Here is a 23705-nt window from a genome sequence, read left to right as displayed (position 1 = left end):
AGATTGTATGTGAAAAGTATTTTTACAGGCTGCACATACCCATTTTATTGATCAATTAACTTCTCCCAGAATGAATTTTTCTGAGACCATATATGAAAGGCCAAACCCTTCCCCTGACACTTACTGATAAATGTCTTTTCTGAGCACAGCTCTACTAAGAGGGTTGTCAGCCTGAGGAGCCATAGAGACAGATCCAATCTTGAGAACCAAAGTGTCTTCTTTAATTGATGGATTAGCTGTAGTTAGGAGAGAGGAAAATATGTGTTTGATTAAAAGTGAAGTGCACATAGTAGGAACACTAAAAAACTACTTTATTAAAAAAAAATGTACACAAGAATATTCGCTAAGGATTCAATTTTGCACAGGAGCAACATAAAATCAATAGCCCTGCTGTGATACATAAAGGCAAAACTATTGTAATTTCATTTCCCCAAAGTTTTATCACACCACCAAATCCTGGTCTGTGTCTTCTCATTTTCTCTGACACTTTTTTGGGGGGGAGGTTTATTTCAAAATTACTTCAATCATTTTATCACAGAATCTTTGTGATCTGTTTGTTTCTCCAATAATTATTTGCTGAAATATCAGCATGTAAACCACTCTGAATCGTGCACCGTTTTTATTATTTAGATGTAAAACGCTGCAGGATATCACAATATAACCATCCTGGTAGCATTTGGAGTCGGCTGCAACACACATGAAAAGTTCAAACACAAGGACTGAAACAAGAGAACCTGAAATCTGACACATATACAAAGAACAAGATGTAGTACTGGACGGTAAATTTCACATCAGTAACAAAATTATTCCAAGAAGAAAAATCTCTGCTTTCCACTTATCTCCATAATTTTCAAATTTCAGCCACATGTAAAGTTTTTTAGTTATAAAAGCAGTGGTCATATTAGATAGAAAACCAAAGTTCTGCCCAGAAATAAAACAGCACCAGATTTTTTGTAGAAAGCTAACTCTGTCAGCAGGCACAGACAAAACACTTGGGTAAGGTTGTGCTCAGAAGACTCTATATTAACTAGGAAACTCCGGAGCACATGTGATGCCAGTTCAAAGAGTTCATCATCCAAAGGGAAATGGTTCACTGCAACACCTGTATGAGATGTAACACGGATGGAACAACATCACACTTGCTCCCACATCCAAGGAAGTTCTGCAAGATTCTTGTATATGAGTTTTGAAAACAAGATTACAGTAGAACATAGTTTAAATATTTTACTGAAGTGTGAAATGCTTGGTGTGGTAAGAATCAGCAAAATCTGTAAGTTTAAAAAATGATTTCTTCAGACCAGTAATGTCTTGGTGAAAAAGACACCATGCTTTGCAGCTAAATATGTATAAAGACATGTTTATTTTTGAACAGATCGAAGAAGTCACAGAAATTCTAATACGGTATTTTCAAACTGTTGTAGGGAATACACCAGTAAATATGCGGCGAAGTGGGAACACAAGTTGTGATACACAAGTATATTAGCACACAAGTGATCTATTTAAAAGAACCTCATGTACTTACGAAGTAAAGACAAATCCTTTAGCCCCCCAAAGCAAAACAAAACTATTTACAGATGGCTTGGTTGCTAGAAATAAGATACAAAAGTTAAGCTGATGAAAAACTCCATTTTCTGACTAAATCTGAACTCGTATTTTCAAAAATTAGTAAGGCATTGTACTAAGTACTAGAATACTGCCACTATACACTTAGGTGTTGGATATTTGCTTTCCAATACTCACATAAGAAAATGGAGTGATGGTGTTAAATGTACATCTGATTGTAACTGCAACTTAACTAGGTGGCAAATGCCTTAGTCTTGGGAAGGGGTTCTTAATAAAATATATCTTAGGCTAAGAATTTTAATTTGTCTCTGACACTTAGCAAAGCAAAATAAACACAGGACTACCCATAACGATCTCTATTGTGTAAGTATTTTAGGAGTTTATTTCAAGGCTGGGCACGGACCTTTTGCATACAGTTTACTGTAGGTTAATAAATTATGCCAATTTTAAACCAGAAAAATATCACAGGAACTAATATATTCAGCTGGTTTCTAAAGAGTCATATGACTTATGATGAATTCATACTTTCATTCATTAACCCATGCTTTTCAAAATATGGGAAGAATATAGTAAACAATCACAGTCATAGCAGATATTAAAAAATTTGAGGGGAAAAACATCTACGCTACATTTTAAAACATACTTACAATTTAAGTATACTTACAATATAATACTGTACATATATTACTTTATACTTACAATATAAGTATAATCTAGGAAAATCTTACAGATTCAAGTGTAATAATGTTGTTCACAATCTCATTTGGTTTTATCCACTCCTCTCAGTCATCTTTTTGCTAAGCTAAATACATTACGCTCTTTTAATCCTTCCTTTTAAGCCTTCTCATCTAGCACTTAACATTTGTGATAGTTTTCAGCACCCTCTCTACTTTCATCAATACTCAGTTTTATAACAGTAAGCAAATTGAACATGATATTCCATCATCTGCCATATGCAGAAGTACAGCTACCTCCCTTATTTCTTTTCCCTCAGTCCACTGTGACCCTCAAGCTGTTTCAGCCACTGTTTCCCAGGATAGTCTCTCCAGTCCTGAAGACCCAGTCTGTGTAAACTGTTTCCTTGATTTGTAACTTTAGCTTTAGAAGTTTTACTGTATTTTCTACAAGCAGTGATATAAACACAGTAACCCGGATGCACAGCCTCAGGAGATTCTTTGCAACAGTCGCTGATGATAGCAGCAATGGTTTTACATTTACTTTCAGACTATTAAACACCAATTTCATTATTATTCCCAATTGATGAGGCTTTGTGGATTTTCTTTTTTTAGACTCCTGGTTAGCCATTTTTAATTCATTTAACATTTCCACAGATACAGTATGGGGACGTATTTAAATTAAATACCATGAGACAAAAAGTCAAACGCTCCAGAAAAGTCTAAGCATATCAAATCTTTGCATAACATTTTATCAACTAAGAATTGAAACCACAATGAAGAATGGAAATCAGATGTTTTTAAAAAGTCTAGTTTTCCATAAAACCATATTTATTATCATGTAACAAATATGTAATTCTTTATTAACTGAATCCTGTAATATTTTTTCCTTTATGTTCTCTGAGAGCAATAAAAACTACCTGTCTTAAATTTTATTTGAACATTACACTTTTCATTTTACTAGATATACCTTCAGCTGTCTAAAACCTGTTCTTCCAAGGTGTGTTAAAAATTAGCCTCAGAAGACTAAGATCCCTGAGCACAACTTACTCAGCCTGACTGATTTGAAACTTAAATAGTAAGTGAGGAGGATGTTACAGACCATATGTTAGGACAGACTTCAAAGTAGAGAGTCATGTTCATGACTCTCTTGCTCGTGACAAGAATATATCACTTCTACAAATGCAGGACATACATTTATTCAGTGTGCTGCCTTTTCTCTATCAAGAAATTTATCATGTCCTTTGTAGTGATTCCTGATATTTTGCTCCTAGTTTGTACAAAAAAGGGTTGTTATTGTCCTCCAACCAGCCAGATGTAGATTTTTTCTGTCTTTACAACTTCTTATCAGTTTTTTGCAATTTAAACTTTTTACTTATAGTCTTCTACTGTACAATAATTCTTGTTCCTATTTGTCATATATTGCTTTTATATATTTAGTTATCTTTACTTCATCGCTAAATAAGTGTGGGCTGTTGGGCCAGAGTTTGAAACACCACCTGATGTATTAACAAATCAAACTCAGAGAAAGCAGCATTACTTATTGCCAAGGATAGAATGCTGCCCTCAGATCTACCACAAAAAGAAATGTTAATCTGGTGCTGCTGCAAAAACCATGAAACTAAAATATTATAAAATTGTGGGTGTAGTCATGCATGCATGTATGCAAATTCCCCAGAAGAAACATGATTTTGATTATTTCAGTGTTTGTCTACCGCAGTTCATTGTGCAAGTTGCGAGTAAACAACAGATTTGTGTGCTTTTTTTTTTTAAATATACATGCAAAGTCACAATTACATGTGGGGTTTGGGAGAAGGGTAGTTTTTGTAGCTATCAGTATGAATAGCAGACAATTGACTTGAAGAAAAACTGAAATAATTTTTTTTTACTGCAGTGATCACGAATTGAAACACACAAGTCTTACTAGATTGAAAATCTCTCAATAAATGATGAAGGAGAATCTTATGGAGGCGTATCTCCACAATATATAACACTCTTCTGACCTAAGACAACAGAGATGTGGGTCTTATTCAACTCTTGCTCCTTACTGCTTCTAATTTATATTGTTCTTGTAGACAATAAGCACGGGAAGAGTGAAGCAATTTATTTAGTGTTCATAAACAAATGAGACTTTGGGAAAATCTGGGGTGAAAGAAGAAATGAAAGAACAGTACTTATTGTCATAGTGATGCTATTTCAGAGTTTTCCAGTGGAAGAGCGTAGCTGGCTTTCTTATCAATTTAGTAAAGATAATCTTTAGCATTATGCTTTAAAAGCATACAGTTTTTCTTCCTACATTGACTGCTTAACCATGGCAATTCTGCTCCTTGCAGGCATTCTTAAGCAAGAAACAGCAAAAAGACAATTTTTTTTTATAAATTCTTTTTAATGAAGTATACAGCTACAGAGCTACAAAACCATACTTTTACAAAAAATTTCCTTGACAGCTTGCCCTAGAACTTCCTTCCAACTAGAATCATAATTCTTTCTTGCCAAGACAGCCAGTCTAATTTTATCTTCCTGTGTTTTCAGCATTCCCAGTTGGAAAATTGTAGAGGATGCTGGCAAAAAAATGATCTATGTAAATTCTAACTGCATGCACTTCTTGCAATTAGGTTATGAGAAAAATCTAAAGACTATACTCTTAGGATTATATTGTGTGTTGTTGTACATAATGGTAAAAAAATCCTCCATACCTACACAACTTATGTAAACATATCATGATATTAGTAAAACACTACTTTTTTTAATCTCTAGAAGAATTGTGAGAAGTGAATGTACTCCTACTAGCTGTTACATGGTCTAATTTTAACATCAGCATCTCTATTTATATATAAAGATTGTAACAGGGATATATAAAGATTGTAACAGGGATGGAAATATATTTTTATATACAAAGGGAAAACAGTATCTTACAGAACAAGCATTATCCATTGATCACAGCTATTTATGAACATCTTACACTACCCAAATTCTGTAAATACCTGAAAGCCTTGCACAACAGAGCTGGAATAGCTTCAACTAAAGTGCTAAACTGCATCATCTGTTGGGCATCATCTGCTAGGTACATTTTAATAATATTTTCCAAACTAAACTAGGATATCTACTTGTTTTACTACTACACAGTTTTCCAGGTGTCAACGTCCACAAGAGCTAAGGCTGCTTGCTTACACTCCACTGCTGGAACAGGTGTCTATGGAACATGCACTGATACCAGTGTAACGAAAACCGACACCAAATCAACACTGCAGAACTGGGCTCTCTTTCCAAAATTCTTGACCATTCTTTATAATCACATTTTAAATGCAAACTCTATAGTTACCAGGAAAGGAAGGATCAAATAAATTGCTAAAAGAAATTTTGAGCAAATGTGCAGAGAAGTAGCATGAATGTTAGATGTTTCCTAACTCTGAGCTTTAAAACTGAAGCAGTGGTCAGTGACTTAACTAGAAGTATTTGTCTACACTACTGAACAGCAAAAAAGCTCTAACATAAAATACTGTACCTTCTGCAGTATGATGATCTTCCTCATTTTTGGGGAAGAAGACTCTTATTACACCAGTGTTGATATAAATCAGAGGCAAGTTGCGGGAAGTCAGAGTATGAGTCCTCATTGGTTGGCCTGGTGATTTTCTTTTCTCTTTTTGACTCCTTGGCAACCTGGCTTGAAAAATGCTTGCAATTGCATTTAGCAAAGGAAAACAGAGGACCACATCAAAGGCCTGAGCAGAGAGAAGGATCTCATGGAGAAAATGAGGAGAACCATCAGTGTGACCTTCTGACAACTTATGGAATGTTCTTCGTTCATTTCTTGATATCAGTTTGTGGCGGACATTTTTTGTCACAGCTTTTGTATAAGTGAGAGAAAGAAATCCATGTTGCTGGTGTGAACCATCTAAAAGTTTTGCAGTTGTCTGTTTCAAGGGAAAATAAATAAAGAAATGAACTGCTGCAAAAATCTACATGTAATATTCATCAATTACCATACTTCTGGTTATTTAGGATGTTTAGGGTTTTATATTTTCTAGTAGCTTTCTACAGTCATTTAATAGTAAAAAAAAACCAAAACACCTTTCATTTTTTTGAATGCGCAGTTTGTCCACCGCATGTCCACACTTCTCTGCATTGGGTCATCTAAAACCATGAATTTCTCAGAATCTTTTTCTTTTCTAATTATTTATGTTTCACCAAAGTCATATCTAATCAGCTAAAAAAACCCATATATTCAAGAAAATACATTTACCAAATCTTTCTGGTATTTTTTAATAGTTATATATTTTGATTCCTCCTTCACTTAAAACATTTGTAGATGTTACTCCCTTTGCATTGTTCCTTCTGTATGTGCAGACACCATAGCTGTTAAAATATCACTCGGGTGCTGAGATAGCTTCACCCCATCTCAAAATGGGTGTATAAACAGCCCATAGTCACCTAAATAAGTATTGAACTGGTTTTGCCTCATCACCTCCGAGTATTTAAAGAAAATAGCTATGCTTCATGCTAAAGCACATAATTTCATGATACATTGCATTGTACTTTAAAAATAGCAGATTCCTTCACTTAAGACAGATTTGTCTAGCTGAAGATGACAACTAAATGCTTAGCTCCCACAAGATGTATAGAACAGTTTCCATATTACCTTTGAAAGTTTTTTAGTCATTGTTAATGATAGAAAAATGTAAAAAAGATCATTTTAACAATGTAATAAACATGCTGACAGAATTCTGTAAGATTATTTAAATATTAGCTTTAATCATGTAAGCTCAAATGAAAGCAACTATATTTTGCAAGTAGTTGCTTCTTTCAGCATCTTGTATTTGATTGAAATCAATTTAATTTAATTTAAACATTGTTGCAGAAGACTAACACCTCTTTCTTAAATAAACAGGATACATAGCTTAAATGGTGGAAAACTGGAAGCTTTTACAATTGAACAAATTAAAACAAACTGGTAAATTAATTTACAATAAGAACTGAAACAAATAGAATAAGAGAAAGTATTCCCAATCAATATTCATGATGAAAATAAATCAGACCATCCAGAACTTTCACTAACATAAAATAATTCCATAGATCCACAGATAAAGAGGCCAATGTCGTAACACATAAAGTCCTTCAAGGATAAAGAAGCAAGAAGAAAATGGCTTACGTATTTCACAGTGGGATATTTTGAATCTGCAAGTAATGTTCCAAGCATTTAAAAGAAAGACTCAAATATGAAATTATTAATTGTTGCATTATCATAATCAGAGAAACAATTTTATAAGGCTGCATAAAGGTATACTGCAGTAATACCAATTACTTAAATCCCTAAGTAGATCTCAGAATTACACTAAAAAATGCAGCATTCAGTACTGGCTTTTACATATTTGGCCTTCAAACATACTGTATGTGCTCACTTCTAACATAAATGAATCTCATTGACTTCAGTTGTCTGTTATTACATACAAGATTGTGAACTATCAACCCTCATTCCCTTATCTACTAAAAAATGACAACTATTACTAAAGGATAAGATGGAAATAACACAAGTAACACAATCAATATAAGCAAGAAATATATTCAGTACAAAAAAAATTAGACGACAAGAAATTATTAAAGGGTTTTTTTTTCTTTTTCTTTTTTGATATCCTTTATTAGTGAAAGTTCTGTATTAAAAAATTTTTAAAAGATTCTTACAGAGGGAAAGAAGCCAGAGAAGTTACTGAAAGGATCCTGCTTGCTGATAGGTCGAACCAACAAGGTACGTCTGTTCAGCTTGTCAGTACATGAAAGGAACACACCTCCATATTGCCCCAGAGACCAAGAATCTTCCCCAAGGCTTGAGGTAATGAACGAGGCATGGAAGATCGGAAGAAAAAAAAACAACAAAGAAACAAAAAAAGTTGCTATAAGCAAAAAAATTGCTTACATTTAGCTTGCATGTTTCGATGTAACTGCAAGATATACCTATGCCATACATTTTCCTAAAAAGCTGAAATTCAATCAGATCAAACAAAAATAAAGAGATTAAAAAAGGTAACTGTAAAATTTTATGTGAAAGGACAACCTACAGCAAGAGGTCAAGACATATGAGAATAAAAATATAGTAAAATCCTGTGTGTAGAAAAGGAACTTACCCTGGATTTTCAGCAGACAGCTTTAACAGAACAAGGAGAAAGATTACAAGAACACAGACACTGTGTAAAGCTGTATTCATATGTTACAAAATCAGTATTATTTAGAAGAGTTTAGATTTTAAGTGTTAAAGTGTGCCTTGTACTACAATTCTTGTAATCATTCTTTTTAATATATAGAAGAATAAAGTGAAGTATGTTGCTTAAGAAGAGTTATTGAGGTAAGCACCTTAGTTTACTAAAGAAATCTCACCAAAAGTTTTTCTCTGCTTTGTAGAAAAATTCCTTCAAAATGTCCTGACTGCCAATCTCCCCCTGGCCTGGAAGACAGAAAGTTCACCTTGTCTATTCTCTGCTTTCGGTTAAGTCCACAGAGATTTACACACAGGAAAGGTACTCCAAATAGATTAGAAAATATAAATGAGAAGAGTGATAATTTCGTCAAGTGGAGTAAGTTTTGGGTTTGTTGGGGTTTTTTAGGGTTTTTTGTTGTTTTGTTTTGGTTTTTTTCCCCCAAAGCTTGTTAAGAGGAACTGGCTACTGGGATTTCACAGAACCATAGAATATCTTGGGCTGGAAGGGACCCACAAGGATCATCGAGTCCAACTCCTGCCCCTGCCCAGCACCATCCCCAAGAGTCACTCCATGTGCCCAAGAGTATTGTCCAAATGCTTCTTCAACCCTGTCAGGCTGAGGCTGTGACCACTTTCCTGGGGAGCTGTTCCAGTGCCCACCCACCCTCTGGGTGAAGAACCTTTTCCTAATATCCAGCCTAAACCTTTCCTGACACAACTTCAGGCCACTCCCTCAGGTCCTGTCACTGGGCACCATAGAGAGATCAGTGTCTGCCCCTCCTCTTCCCGTCACAAGGAAATTGCAGACCGCAATGAGGTCTCCCTCAGTCTCCTCTTCTCCAGCCTGAACAGACCAAGTGACCTCAGCTGCTCCTCATACCGCTCCCCCTCAAGGCCCTTCACCATCTTTGCTGCCCTCCTTTGGATGCTCTCTAGTAGTTTAATATCTTTCTTCTATTGTGGCGCCCAAAACTTCACACAATATTCAAGATGAGGCCACTCCAGTGCAGAGCAGAGCAGGACAATCCCCTCCCTTGCCCAGCTGGTGATGCTGTGCCTGATGCCCCCCAGGACACACTCGGCACTCCTGCATTGTGACATGATTTTAAAAGATTTTAAAAAATAAAGTAAAAACTTTAATTAGCAAATATTACATTATATACAAACAATAACTGCATTTGTAACTTAGGCAAAAAGACAGAAATTGAAATAATTTTTAAGACAGCTCATAAGGAATAAAATCATAAAGAAATTATGGTAACGTTGCTAAATTGATACTAAATCTCCTTCCTATTATACACAGGGAACAATAAGCATTCAATAAGACCTTGCAGACATTGGTTCCCAAGTCAAAATGATTTGTGCTCCAAAATATTTTCGTTTTTTTCAATGCCAAATGCTGTGCTAAAGCTTTTAACTATGTTTTTCCTCACAAGGAGTAACACAACTATTCTGTTTTCTCTTAATCTCTTAATTTGTAGTGGAATTTGTTGATCTGTAATGGCAAATGCTACCCTAGTTGAACAAAGACTACATAGGCCCTCTCCTTGTCAAGGCTAGTGTGCAGGTACATCTAGGCAGTACAAATTAGAAGGTGGCACACGCAATCTGTCTGTAGAACTGTGTACATGGGTGTTAAATGACACAGTCACATTGGTGTAGCAAACCATCCAGACAACAGGACTTGCTAAAGTGGAAAGGCAGACTAGGCCTTGCTACCTACTCTGAATTCACACAGTGTTGATGATACACTGGGTGAGATTAATTACTGAAGTTTTACTCGGCCGTCTTTGCACAATACTGTGCCATGTGACACAACACAGGTCATCAGCTCAGTTCTCTGCATGACATTAACTGCTGCTTTGCCACAGCAATAGACATTTCTGAAAAATTGAGTTGTTTCTTTTCAGCATGTAAGAGTAAGATATCATAAATCACTAAATACTGGCTCTTGCTAGCACATCATGAACCAACATTTCAGGAATTTCCCATTCCGACATTAAGCTAAAATGAATTATTTTGGTCTAATGGATCAACAGAGCAGTAAGTGTGAAAAAAACACCTTCCTAAATTTGCAATGATTTCTATGTGTTTCTTTGGAATTAGATCTAATTCTGAGGAAACACAACTGTGATTTTTATTACTTAAAAGGTTAAAAGAATTTAACTGAAATTGAATATCTACCTTAAATTCAAGTTAAGAATTAAGAAGAAAAAAACCCGAAACACAACCCGCCTTTATCTTTCAGCCTGAAATTAAAGCATAACAACTCGCAGGAATTACCTGTTTCTGTAATGGTCAATATTAAAGCTTTCTATTTTACATTTGATTTTGGTATAGACATCCTGCATATCCACTGAGGCACTGAGATCCTCTAATTCACTGACAATACAGACTTCTGCAATAGTCAAAGAAAATAAAAATTATTAATCTGAAACTTGAAGGCTTTTAAGCAAGAGATATATCTGAGACACTACATTTTGTAAATAGGATTATGCTACTTCTACTCAGAGTTTTCTCATAAAGCACTTTTTGATTCAAGTGTCACTAGAATCCAAACCTTTTTATACAAATGTCTTGAGAAACATACATATGGGTTTTCTAGTTTAGGTATTTATAGCATAACTCCGGGGGGGGGGGGGGCGGGGAATGAAAAAATGAAAAAAAATTTGCCGAGATATTTACTCTAATTATACTAAAGTTTTCTTTCTCTTGTGTGGTTAGTTTTTTAAAAGGGGAAAGTTTATGCCAAAGAAGGACACTGAATTCTAGTTTGCATGAGGTAACCTAACAACAGTTTGTTGCTGTTATTTAAAATACAGCTCCAACTCATTATTTCTATGTTATAGTGTTCAGTAATGTTGATACAAGCTCTGAATAGCTAATACTGTGCTGTAAAATAGGCTACGCTGCTTGGAATTTAAAATAGTACATTGGGGAAAAATGCAGAATACCTGTGCCATTATTTCTAGGATCAGGAGCAAAAAATTTTACAGTAATTTTTGGCAACATCCACTGCATCCATAGGCTGACACGTCCACTTGAGACTCCAATATTACTTGTTGTTTGTTCCAACGTAATGGAGTCTGAGAATGGAGAATCATCACCACCCTGAAGAGAATCAGCCTACAAAACAAAAGCAATAGCTGAGGAAAAAATAAGTATTGCATTTCCGCACTTCTTTTTTTATTTCTATCTTAACTGGTATGGATGCACAAACTATAGAAACACAGATGTCCAAATATATTTGAATTAAGCCATTTGTAACACCAGGAAAACATAAACAAAACGTTTTTCCGTTTTCTTTGGTAGAGATAACAGACTTTGGCAAAGACTAAAAGGTAAAACTGTAAGGTTTTATGACAGGTCTCCCTGGCATAGCACACTTTCCTCATCAACTCTATACTATGGAAACACTATCATCAATTTAAAACAAAGGCTAATAGGAATATTTGGAGATGCAATAGGAAAAGCGATATGGAGGCTTGCACATACCTGAAAGGCAAAGGAAGAAAGAATCATTGGAAGTACCAAATGAAGAGCCACCCAGTGAGGCCATAACACCGACATGATGAACACACTGGGTTTGGATCATTCTTTTCCCCCTTGTCTGTGCTTCCCTGTAATTTCTTGCAAACATATTTCAGAAAGTAATAGCTTTTTGTAAGAATTGGAAATATTTTATTTGCCACTTTCTAAATACTTCTGTTGTTTAAAAAATGATTGTCACTTGTAATATTCTTAAATGTATGAAATGTTGACAAATGAGCTTGTAGAAGTTTCTGTGCCATCAATAACACTGTTCATTCCCTAAAATGTTAAGGCCTCAACAAAAAAGACATAAAGGTTAATGCTTATAGGAGCCCATGATGGCAAATGAAAGTTATACTGAAAATCCTTTTATGCAGGCCTATTAGAGCAATGCAGGCATGTTCTGGTAATATTTACCAGCCAAAGGACTTCATCCTGCTCCTTTGCTGGATCTTACTGCCTCCAGATAGGGAAAGAAAGATGCAAACTGTAACTGCTCATCAGCCCCTAGTGTTTACAGCCTATTAAACTGAATGCAAAGGACACCTAAGCCACTAATGTCATCCAGAAGCTACTGAATATCCAGGAGCATCTTCACTTGCAACTCCACCATGTGTTTCAAGTTTTCTTTATTCAAGCACAAAAAAAGGAATAAGGTTTAGTCACTTTGATCCACTAAGAGTAAGTTGTTTCTAAGATTAACAGACCAATAAACACCCAAAGTCTTATCTTTCATTGAAGGTTTGTGGGATTAGGCATTGTAAATTATGATGAACAACACATTTGACATTTATCTAATTAGAAGCCAAGATTATTTCTATGGAGGACAACTTGGAAGTCAGACCTACACAGTAAGCACCACAATTGGACTGAAACCATTTTAACCTGTCAGGCAAGAAGTCAGAACACACTCATTTCAACATCATATGTCCCAGGAAAGCCTACTTTCAGTGGCAAAAAGAAAAATCTGACAGTACTTGCCCCATTCTGGAGCCCAAGGCTGGAAAATGCAAGTACGGAGATTCTGTTAGCAATGTATTTTCTGGATGGGTAGGACCTATCCCAAACCTAATGACACAGCTCATATGGAAGCATTTATGTTGACAAATCACATTTTTATTCAGCTCAGGCCTACAATTTAATTATATGTTTTCTGAACTCTTCAGAGGACACAGAGAGAAACAGCAAAGGTACTTTATCTGTGTGCAGCAACCTTTACCCTTGAAAAGCTCAGTGACACTTACTACAAGTGGGAAGAAACGATCTACGTTGTCAATAGCTGACATAGAGAACTTAGCATTCCAGATACTCATTCACATGAGGAAGGGAAAGCTTGTCCAACTAACCAATTTATGCTTCTGGAAAATAACACCTAAACAAGAGACTATAATACCTGGACCACCACAACAGATGTAATTTGAAGTGTTGAAATGAAAATTAAGCTCCATCGCACCTTCAATTATCTACAGTGACAGTGGCTTTGTGTTAAACAGAATGCATGAAAGAAAAATATATTTCTGTTTATTTTTATATTTCTTATATAAGGCATTATTGCTTACAGCCCGGAACAGATTACCTGGAGAGCCATAGGTGACCATTTTTTGAAAAACTGTGAGACTCCAGAGGTGCAAAAAGCATTTGCTCCCTATCACATTCTAATCAAGCTAACTTCCTTACACAATCCCACCTGAAATCTCTCTCCAAGTCATGGATTTAGCATGACCCTCTTGCTTTTAGTGTTTGTTCACTCTTCCTCTTCTGTTTTACTCTTACACTGTCTGCAAATTTAATTATTAAATATAGGAGGGCCTGTCTCCTGCTCTGTATCTAAGAATAATTAATGTCTACCACAGCAGGACATCTAACTGGAGAAACCTCAGACAGCTCATTTCACTGTATAGCTAGCTCCCAAATAGTAGTGGCACATGGAACATAAGACACCCAACAAAATGAGCTAAAAAAAAAAAAAAAGGTGTGGTAGAAGCTGCTAAATAACATGTTCAGGGCAGAGGTTAACTCCTTTTTGCCAAACTGTGACTTGAATTTCCTATTTGCTTCTTCAGCAAAATCCTTCCTGCCTCTTGCCTTTTTTGTCCAGACTCCAATCTCTTTATGCTTTTGCCAACCATGTCCTTGCAAGACATTTCCTACTGTCTCCACAAAGAGCTCTACTCTCTTCAGTGCCACTTAATTATCCTACAAGGCGGCACTAACTGACAGCAACACAAGAGTAAATACCTTTTCAACACTGTAAACAAAAATTCAGTTTTGTTTCTTCAAGGATGCCAGCACCTGTCCTTAGAATGAAAAAGTATGGGGGAAGCAGCCTTGCTTCCCCAGCATCTGAAAGGATGTAGGCAGAGCAGTCCCTTCTCCAGTGCTAACCAATGTTACTCCTTATTGCTCCTCCTCAAATGGCAGGCTCCAGTAGTAAGACAGTGACATAACCTGTGGGATATGCCCGGCCACTGCCCTGGAGGGATGTCTGCTGAGATAAAAGATTTCGCAATCGCCCAGCAGGACTCCCTGGAAAGGAAACGACTTTGAGTCATGGCGAGGAAAGGTAGACCCACAATCCTTTGGGGGACTCTATGCAGATCGTTCTGTAACCCATTGGTCTGTCCCAGACCCTCTGTAATCCATTGGTCCCCTTGCTGATCCCCTGTATCCCTGTAAAAGAAGACCAATTCGCCTCTGTGGGGGGAGAGCTCGTCCCTGGCTTCCCTTCGCCGGAGGGAACCCACAATAAAGCTCCCTTCGTGCGGAACCAGCCATACGGGTCTTCTCGTCTCTCTCTCCGGTCTGGTTTGGCCTAGAGGCTGCCCTGCAGAGCTGAGCTGGAATCACGAGCTGATATCACTAAAGAGCTGATAGCTTCTGCAAGGGCTCCTCTGCCAGCAGCTGAGAGGAGGACACCGGGCCTCGGGAAGGCGATTCCCTTCAGGACCATCTCCCCGGACCGGTCATCTCTTCCTGGGTCACAGCCTCGGACCCCACCACCAGCTGTAATAATAACCCAGCCATTTTGGTGTCCTCTGACTATCCCTGTCAACCCTCTGCAAACACTAGCTTGCCTCCCTTCAACTATTTACTCTGCTCACTCGTAAAGCAATGAAAGGTAGGAGTGACAAATGTATCCTTACAAAACCAGAAAAAACCACAATGCTTTGAGAATCCTATCTCCTGTTTTAAAGAGTCTTTATTTGCAAAGTCCTCATTCTTTGAGGACATCAGAGAAGCCTCAACCTATTTCATGACTTGAGATTTCATGCCATGAGAATGGCATTAGTTCTGAGCCTTTCAATTTCTGCCAATAAATTCCTATTTGTTTCTTTTGTATAACATCTATACAGCTCCTTTGACTCTGCCTTTCAGTAACTTCCCACACCTTCATATTTGCCTTTGAATGATTGCCCCAAAAGATGATGCTTCTGTGTTGGAATTTCACTGTGTCTGAGATGACCCTTCTCATCAAACCTCATATGCTCTAGAAAGACAGTGGAGTCAACAGTACTTTGGAGCGGGCGGATCCCTTCAGCAGGCGTATCTGAATGAAGGAGCCAGCCAAAGAGAATTTCCCTGTGCTGAGATCTTCAGATGGATTTCACAAAGTATCAAGAAATAAAAGCCAATTAAAGTAAGGAAAGGGAAAAACAATACTTACATGTTTATTTACAGTTCAAGCCAAAGCTCGAGCCACTTGTGACTTGAGCTTTGTGACTGTCTATTCTTTGCATTCTATAAAAAGCAATTTTTTTCTTTTCTATTTTTTTTTTTTTAATCTGAAGAATTTTGCAAGTTCTTTTTGTACTATAAACACATTTAATTTTGCCAAACCATAACTTACAAACTGTTATGGAATGGGTGGGAATGAGAGATAGTCTCCTTCTTGTCTTCCACACACACCCCCACTCTCCCACTGAACGTGTTCCAAAATGGATTTTGAATGAAAATCAACTTTGTTCTAAAATTTTGGCAGGTCTCTACATTTCTGATAGTTAAAAAAGAAGAAACAATAGCTGATTAACTTAAAGGGGTACACTTAACAGCAAACAAGTATTGCCACCATGGCAATTTTTGAATTTTGTAATTGGTTTCTCTTATTTCTGTAATTTAATGTTTTCAGCTGTTTCATGCATTCTGTTAGGGCTTTTTCCACAGAGAGCTATTTTTATTTAGTGGTTTGAGTAGAAAGATAACTTTACTCTGAAGGAAATCAGGCTATAATTTTTCCCACACTCCTTTAGGATTATTTTTCTGAAGATATGAAATTATGCACAATGCCTCTCAGAGAATCAGTCAGTTGATAATTTTGGCACAAAGTTACTTAAGACAGTATTTGTGAGATTTTTGAAGAACTGCATTTACCCTAGAGTTACAGATACCGACCCAGAGGTATCATTAGAACCTGGACCTGAAATTGCCAGGGTTTGGAATTCATTCTACCACAGAGCCTGAAAGTTCTAACAAGAGCCTCAACTCACTTGTGCTTCACCTCACCCTGCTATTCTGTACTTGGGCTACTGAATTCCCACCCAGTATTCCAGGTCACTTGCCCGTACTTCCCCTTGGACTGGCAGCATGTCAGTGTAGCTAAAACTGGGTTCAGCTGCGGCCTTCAGCAATAACCTCTTGCTGGCAGCCATGGCAGCTGCAGAGCTTGTCAAGAGACATCCCCAGCTGCTCAACACCCTGTCCCTGTCAGAGGTGACATGGTACTGCCTCTGCCTACTTCAACAGTTTAACTTCAACATACTACCTACATTTTTTCTGCCATTAAACACGTAAATGTGTAAAGGTTGAATTGGCCCATTCTCTTCGTGAGTGGCAGATGCTCCTCTGAAGACAGATATAACATGTTGCATGACTGTCCTTTGGGAGGCAAAAGAAATGGAAGACATTGCATTTCTTCTTGGCCTTCTGTTCATGGTACTGTAACCACAACCATTAGGCAGAGTCAAAGTGCCTGAAAAACTGATAGTCTGCAGTAGCTGACATCTTCCCCCCCCCCCCCCCAAATAAGCTCAAATTCACAGAATTTTTTTGCAGTGAAAAACTAAGAAACCAAAATAAGAAGAAAGACTGTGCTCTTGTTTCTCATGGAATTTCAATGTTCATTTTGGATTTTCAGCATCCAGTATGTTATTGTTAAATATGTTTATGCATTACTTTTCTGCTCTGTTTCCAGATCTACTGAAAAATCAAGCCAGAGTCAGAAACCCTGAACTATTTTCCCACAACTTCTCATGCCAAGTCCTAAAATATACAATTTAATTCTTTTACCAATTGTTGCAAATTGACCAATATACTGAGTTTATTTTCTTACCAGAATTTATCTTTGTTCATCAGGAAGATCCAAACATATAAGGCCTTCATCCTTGGCCTGCCTAAAGCTCAGGGATGATCACAGTTTGGCCACACTAATGCTATGCCTTATCAAAATAACTTCTGCGTTCTTGCTCAATCACTGAGTTTCCCCAAGGACTAAACACTTCTACCACTGTTTGTACTTAAGTAAACAGTAACAAGTGGCCTGTTGTAGTCTGTACTACCTTACCTTTTCCAAGGCAGGGATGGTAAAAATGATTAACTGTTTCCAGCCTCCAGTATTTAAGCCTCTCACTCATGCTTCCCTGTCCTACCACCACCCAGGCTAAAAAGTCAGTAAGCCTAGGTAGCTTTATCCACATCAGAGCGTGGTGCTCACATCAAGTTGTCAGCAAGAAAAGAATTAGACACAGCTTAAAATATAAGTCATTCACAAATCACATAAACAAACTACTTTTTTTTTTGCTATTTGATATAAACAGTTGTGCAAGTTTGCTTTCTTCTTTTATAGCAAGTCTGTTGCAGCTGAAAGAAGCTTTAAAAATAATCATGTGTCTCCCACAGAGCAAAACACAGTAACTATAAAATCTCTAAACTTAAAAAATCCCATAGCTATGGCAGCAAAGCATTTTCTGTTTGACAGATTTCAAGATTTCAAGGCTCAAAACCATCGAAATATATAAACAAAATAGTCTGATAAATAACTTCTGGAAAATTTCTCTAAGTCAAACCTATAGAAATATCTATTATTATTTAATTACTCTATTCTAATGTTGTCCCTTGTTCAGTAATTCACTAAGCTTCATTTAGATAATTTAGAATTTTTAGGAGAAAAATTATCTAGCTAGTGAATAACATTTGTTGAGAATAGGAAGAAAATTAAATAAATGATGGAAAACATTTTGCAAAAGGGTAGGATGTGAGCACTGAATTTGGACCCATATTACCAAAATAATCTTGGTAACATATGGATTAAAACAATTACTGAATAGTTTCAATTAATGCTCCAAGTACAGCATGTACTCCAAATACTGCTGTCCATATAGAGGATCAAAACCAAATTGTTATTTATAAAGCTGGTGGTTTCTGATTTCAATGAGAAATTGATTTGATGTGAGTAGGTGGAAAAATACTATTTTTGTGACCACATTGTTTTCTTACTATTATTGCTTACCTTTAATTCTGTATCCATGGCAAAATTTTTCACAACTGCAATCATGCACACATAGAAATACACCAAAACCAAGGCTACTCAAATAATCCAGAAACATTTTAGTGGAACAATTTAATAAATGAAACTCTAGCTCAAAGACCTTTTAACATCAGTTGCCTCTTTGGGGGGTGTGTGTGTATGATGCATATAAAAAGTAGGCACTAGCAATCACCATTTCACTTTCCCCAAACCTGGGAATTAATATAAACTATACATAGGGCTAAACCAATCGTGACCAAATGTTGAATTCGTAATTGCACTCAGAATTCAAATTATTGTGTATCTGCCTGTATTTCAGAACTGTTCTATGTGGTGTCTCTAAAGTTGATGGGGTTCTCCTGAGACTGAAACCCAGTCATTCAGAAAAGTCTCCCCACATTCTAATAGATTTATGTTAAAAACAAAGAATTGCAAATATGTGATACCCTGGGATACCTTCAACTCATCTTACACATTTTTGACTCTCTCCTGTAGCACAAACAAGATTAACTCACTACTTTAACTAGTAAACCTGACGGGCACTAAGAAAACCACGAATGCTATGCCTGTGCAGTTGTACAGCTTCCTATGACCACCCATTCTACTCTATTACCAGCTACCTGGTGACTTACAGCTAATGATACTCATGGATGAATTTTAACACTGCATTCATGCTGATAAAGGAATTAGCCTCCTTTCCTCAGTACAGCACAGGACTCCTCCCCCTGCCTCGAATATTTTATAGTCTTAGGCACACACGGACATTATGATCAGGTACCAGACTGCCCCTGGCAGTTACACAGTGTTGTAAATTAAGGAAGCAGAAATACATAAAACTGAGTGGCCAATCTTATATCTGAAGATGCATACCCAAATGCTCATGTGACTGAGCTACAAAAGCAGTTCTAAGACTTGGACAGCTGAGAGAGGCGAATGGACTGAGCTTCAGGAGTAGCTCATAGATGGCATTGTGGTTTAACAGTGGCTGGATGGAGGTGGGGTGAGCACACAGCTGGGTACAATGCCAACCTTGGAAGCCTTCACAGCCCAGGTACCTCTCCTGGTTGCCAATACAATTTACACACAGCAGCTATCTACTGACCCAGGCATCAGAGTGACTGGCTCACTACTTGGAATGGCTCACAAGTAGCACAGGTATTTCCAAAACAACACTACTAATTCTGGACTTGAAAAACGGCTTATGCTTCTTGACCTGAACACACTAACCACAGTTTTGTGCCACAAGCTAATATGCACTCACTTCAAAAAGAAACAATACAGACAAATAATAAATATAGGCCCAATACAGCAAATGGTTTTTCTCTCTCTTTTGTTCTGCCAAAATGACTAATAAAGTATTCTTCATTAGTTTATTGGGGCAAAGTTACTTTCCACCTGGACTCTACTACTCTTTCTGATTTTTCTGATTCTTCCTTGACTGCACACCACCACATTTTGTAGGTCAGAACTCAATCAACAAATTTTTTTAAGAAATAAAAATACCTCTGTAGTGGTACCAATGTCAGCAGATGGACTGTATGTGCTGGTATCTGGTAGAATGGTACCAATGCTACTTTTAACTGGAGAACTAGGAGGAGCAGGTCCTGTCATGGTTTCAGTATAGACAGAAGACACAGATTGATGTAGAACTCCTTTCCTCTGAATTTTATTCCAAACTTTACTTGTGATCTCAGCCAGTTCGTACAGAAGCTGCACCTAAGGGACAAAATAAAACTTAATCTTAGGATGACGCTTTTCGTAATGAGATGAAGGAAAAATTATCAAAGTCCTCCACAGAGACTTGTAATATAGCAGAACTGAACTTCTCACCATTTATAATGTTCTGATAAGCAACTACATTGCTAATAAAATAATAAACATCAGTTACAGTATAGTGACTTCGATAAAAATAATCTTTGCTTTCTGTAAACATATGGTGCATAGCTCAAAAACATAACAACATGGTCTTGTAAAACTTTTACTAATAGAAATTTTAACAATTAAGCAAAGGTAATTTATCGTATATTTCACATGTACAGATACTGTCTCTAGGAAAAGGCAAACAAACTTTATCAAAAATTAACAATGCAAAATTAATCATTCAAATTGTATTAAAATAATGATTGCATGCAGCATGTGAAATTGATCTGCCTTTGGAAGAATGTTCACTACCAAACTCAATAGTCTCCTGGTATATGTCATTCCAATATTCAGAAACACATTGTTTAACTTGCACATTGTTTGACTAAGTTCTAAGATATTTACACAAGTTTTTGTAAATAGGCATTAATCATGGAGTTTGTATGACAACATACTGGAATATACTGTATAAAAAAAGGTCAGAGAAAACTGAAAATAATATATAAGCAGATTCACAGCTGGATACCATACCCAAGTTGCCATTATAAAAAACTGAAATTCTCATATTTGTAAGAACTTTAAGCCTCAGGACACTTCTGCTCTACGAAGCTGGCTTCTTATGTGGGCAGAACAGATGCAAAAAAATACTGTTGTCAATCTACATTTGATAGAAAACAGTACTTGATTTTGTGCGTGAGAATGTGTGATGAAGTCTCAAAGTACATGCTGCAGTCCTTCCTTAAGAGGTGAAATGCTGGAATTTTATAAAAACCTTCTTAATTCATCTTGGATTTTCTTTTGAAGTTTCCAGGTTTACACAGAGCAGGTCATATAATCTTTTGACAGAATTTTCCTTAGAGGAGATAAACTTCACAGTACATTTTTTTCTTCATACACAGAGCAATCTACAGACGAACAACTCCAGCGGTAATGAAGAGCTCTTTCAGTTATACTCGAAAGTATTTTGTGTCTGTAGCGCTCTGATAGGCACTGGTAACCTTTAGATTACCAAATTCTAATTTCAAAGTTTTCCTGAGTCTTTTCCATGTAATGCAGGAAGCTCAACTAATGTCCGAATGTAACTAACTAATGTAGCATCCACCCAATTGATTGACTAATATAACATTAACTGCTGTTGACACTTTGCTGGCAAAAGTCATCTCTAGAAATTTAATAGAATACAGGCAGATATCCAAATCATACATGCTTGCAATTTCCCCATGTCCCAATTTTTTTTGAAGAAACCAAAGGATAACTTAAGGTATATTTGTTTTTAATGAAGCAGGGCTTTCAGAAAATTATTTGTGCTACTGTTCCTAAAGGCACAAAGTAATGCAAAAGAAGGAACTTGTGTTTACATATATGCTCATACAGCAAGGTGAAGAGGTTTGTCATCAGTTAATCCAACACTGAAAGGTTTAAATCTTACTGGGGTTGCAGTAATCATAATCATTAAAGCTAATAATTACTTATCTTGTCAGGGAGATTTTTTTAAATTGCTCAGGCTAGAATCTTTCTAGCCACTCTGAAAGAGTAGCTATTTCAGACAGTAATAGCCATGTCTCTGAACATTACCAGCAACCAGCCAACCAAGTAGTATGATCAAAATACTCTATCCTGCTCTGAAACTAGGGACAAAATAAGTTCATCAAACAAAAATGCACACTTTCATTAGAGGGAGATGATTTTCATGGAGTTATGTTGAAAGGTAAAAAAATACCAAAAAGCCTCGGAATAAAACCTCATTAAAACAAAAAAGATGGCACTTGTCTACATGTAAATAAAATTTCAAAACTTCAGATAAAGTCGCATCTTTGGTTATTTTTAATGCACTCCATTGGTTGTTACTGATTAAAATAGAAGGATTTCTACTTCTCTCGTTAGTTGCCCGTTTTCAAATGTGTAGTCTCAATAATTTGCCAATACATTTCTGATTATATGAGAACAGCTAGTGTAAGTGTAAGGCCTCCCTCCTTTCTAAGTATTTTTGAGCATAACAGTTAATATATAATAATTAATTTTAGAACATGCTATTTAAGAGAAGAAAAATGGCAGGACAAAAAGGATAACTGCCAGTATTTGATAAAACAGGCTTCCCCCTCTCACTGCTTCCACCCCCTCCTCAGCAAAACCACATATAATTCAATAAGACCCCACTGACTACTTGGCAAAATCTGTAAAGCTCAATATGTTACAGCATTTTATACTTTAAAAATAACACATTACGACAAAATTGAAAACTACAACCAAAGACAATATCCTGGCAATTTTGCGCACTGGAAGTATCTACAGACTTTACAACCATCAGAACATGGTTTCATATTAAATCATAATAGTCATATAAATATAATACTTCACCTTTGCTACCATTTAACAAATTCACCAAATTTCACCTAGTTTAAGGCTGTCATCTATAGAAAAAATACAGCCTGTCATTGTAAGGAATCAAATTTCGTAGTTACTCTACTGTGAATTTATAACTATCAAATGCTGTTTATGTAACTGTATTTTTCATCTTCTGTTCTTCGACATCTGGTTAAAGAAGACTGATTGCTTTTTTTTCTTCCCTTTTGCATAAGTAGAGCAGAAAGGACAAGTAAGGCACATGTAAAGGGGGAAAGACAGGTCAAGAACCTTTAGCAGACTCAAATAATTTGTCTGTATCTTTTCAGTCATTAGAATACTGCAGTAAATTAATAAGATCACAGTGTACAAGGACATCCTTTAAGACAACAACATTTGACCTAATATTCCATACTATGACTTCACTTTAACATGTCATTATGCTCATAATATGATTTATATGGAGCTTAGAGTTTCAATTTTTTAGTGGAAATATTTTCTTAGTTTGCAAAACAAATTACTCAATTACACTTTAATAGGAATGCTTGAAAAATATTGTCTTTTTCAATTTTCTTTTTAGTTCTCAACTCACATTTAGGTAAGACTTGCACTTATAACAATGCCATTCCACTTTTAATATTATTAAACACCTACTCTATTTGAAACTACATCAAACTAGGTCCAAGTCATTAAAATACTAGGTGTACTTTCTGAAAAATCGAAGAACACCTTTTCCTTCTAATAAACACAAATGAGGTGGTAGCTTTTGTTTACATGCATTCATCTGTTTTTTCTTCCCTTTACTGTAGGATACCATTGCTTGCCTAAAAAACACATTAGGTTCAAAGACATGTTAGTTCTGTGAAAATGTAGCAAAAAAAATTACATTAAACCACTTCAATATAAGAATCCACAGTGACAGCAGAACAGTATCATAGCATTTAATGGTACATCTGCAATTCATTTAGCTCCATCAGCCAAAAGATGCATTTATACTACAGCTATTACATTTGGAGAAGAGTTT

At 36.3% G+C, this 23705-nt stretch overlaps 1 protein-coding gene across 5 annotated transcripts in view; it reads right to left on the bottom strand.

The window, feature by feature from the left end:
* Positions 1–23705, bottom strand: part of VPS13B (vacuolar protein sorting 13 homolog B) — a 437572-nt gene that overhangs the window by 176145 nt on the left and 237722 nt on the right. For 3 of the 5 annotated variants that reach the window (XM_042036375.1, XM_042036378.1, XM_042036376.1), the window contains exons 25-30: positions 19982–20194; positions 11382–11553; positions 10711–10825; positions 7917–8058; positions 5743–6151; positions 125–236 (exon numbers count right to left, since the gene is read on the bottom strand). In XM_042036375.1, the coding sequence (XP_041892309.1) occupies positions 125–236; positions 5743–6151; positions 7917–8058; positions 10711–10825; positions 11382–11553; positions 19982–20194 (1163 nt within the window). Of the gene's footprint in view, positions 1–124; positions 237–5742; positions 6152–7916; positions 8059–8606; positions 8674–10710; positions 10826–11381; positions 11554–19981; positions 20195–23705 lie in introns of all 5 variants that reach the window. The other 2 variants (XM_042036377.1, XM_042036379.1) reach the window with 1 other exon arrangement.

This window comes from Corvus kubaryi, unplaced genomic scaffold, assembly GCF_017639235.1.
Source record: "Corvus kubaryi isolate FWS band 111438036 unplaced genomic scaffold, C.kubaryi_AGA036_p1.0 37385, whole genome shotgun sequence".
NCBI lineage: Eukaryota > Metazoa > Chordata > Aves > Passeriformes > Corvidae > Corvus > Corvus kubaryi.
The sequence above is the reverse complement of the archived record's forward strand: the minus strand, read 5'-3'. Positions and strand labels throughout refer to the sequence as shown.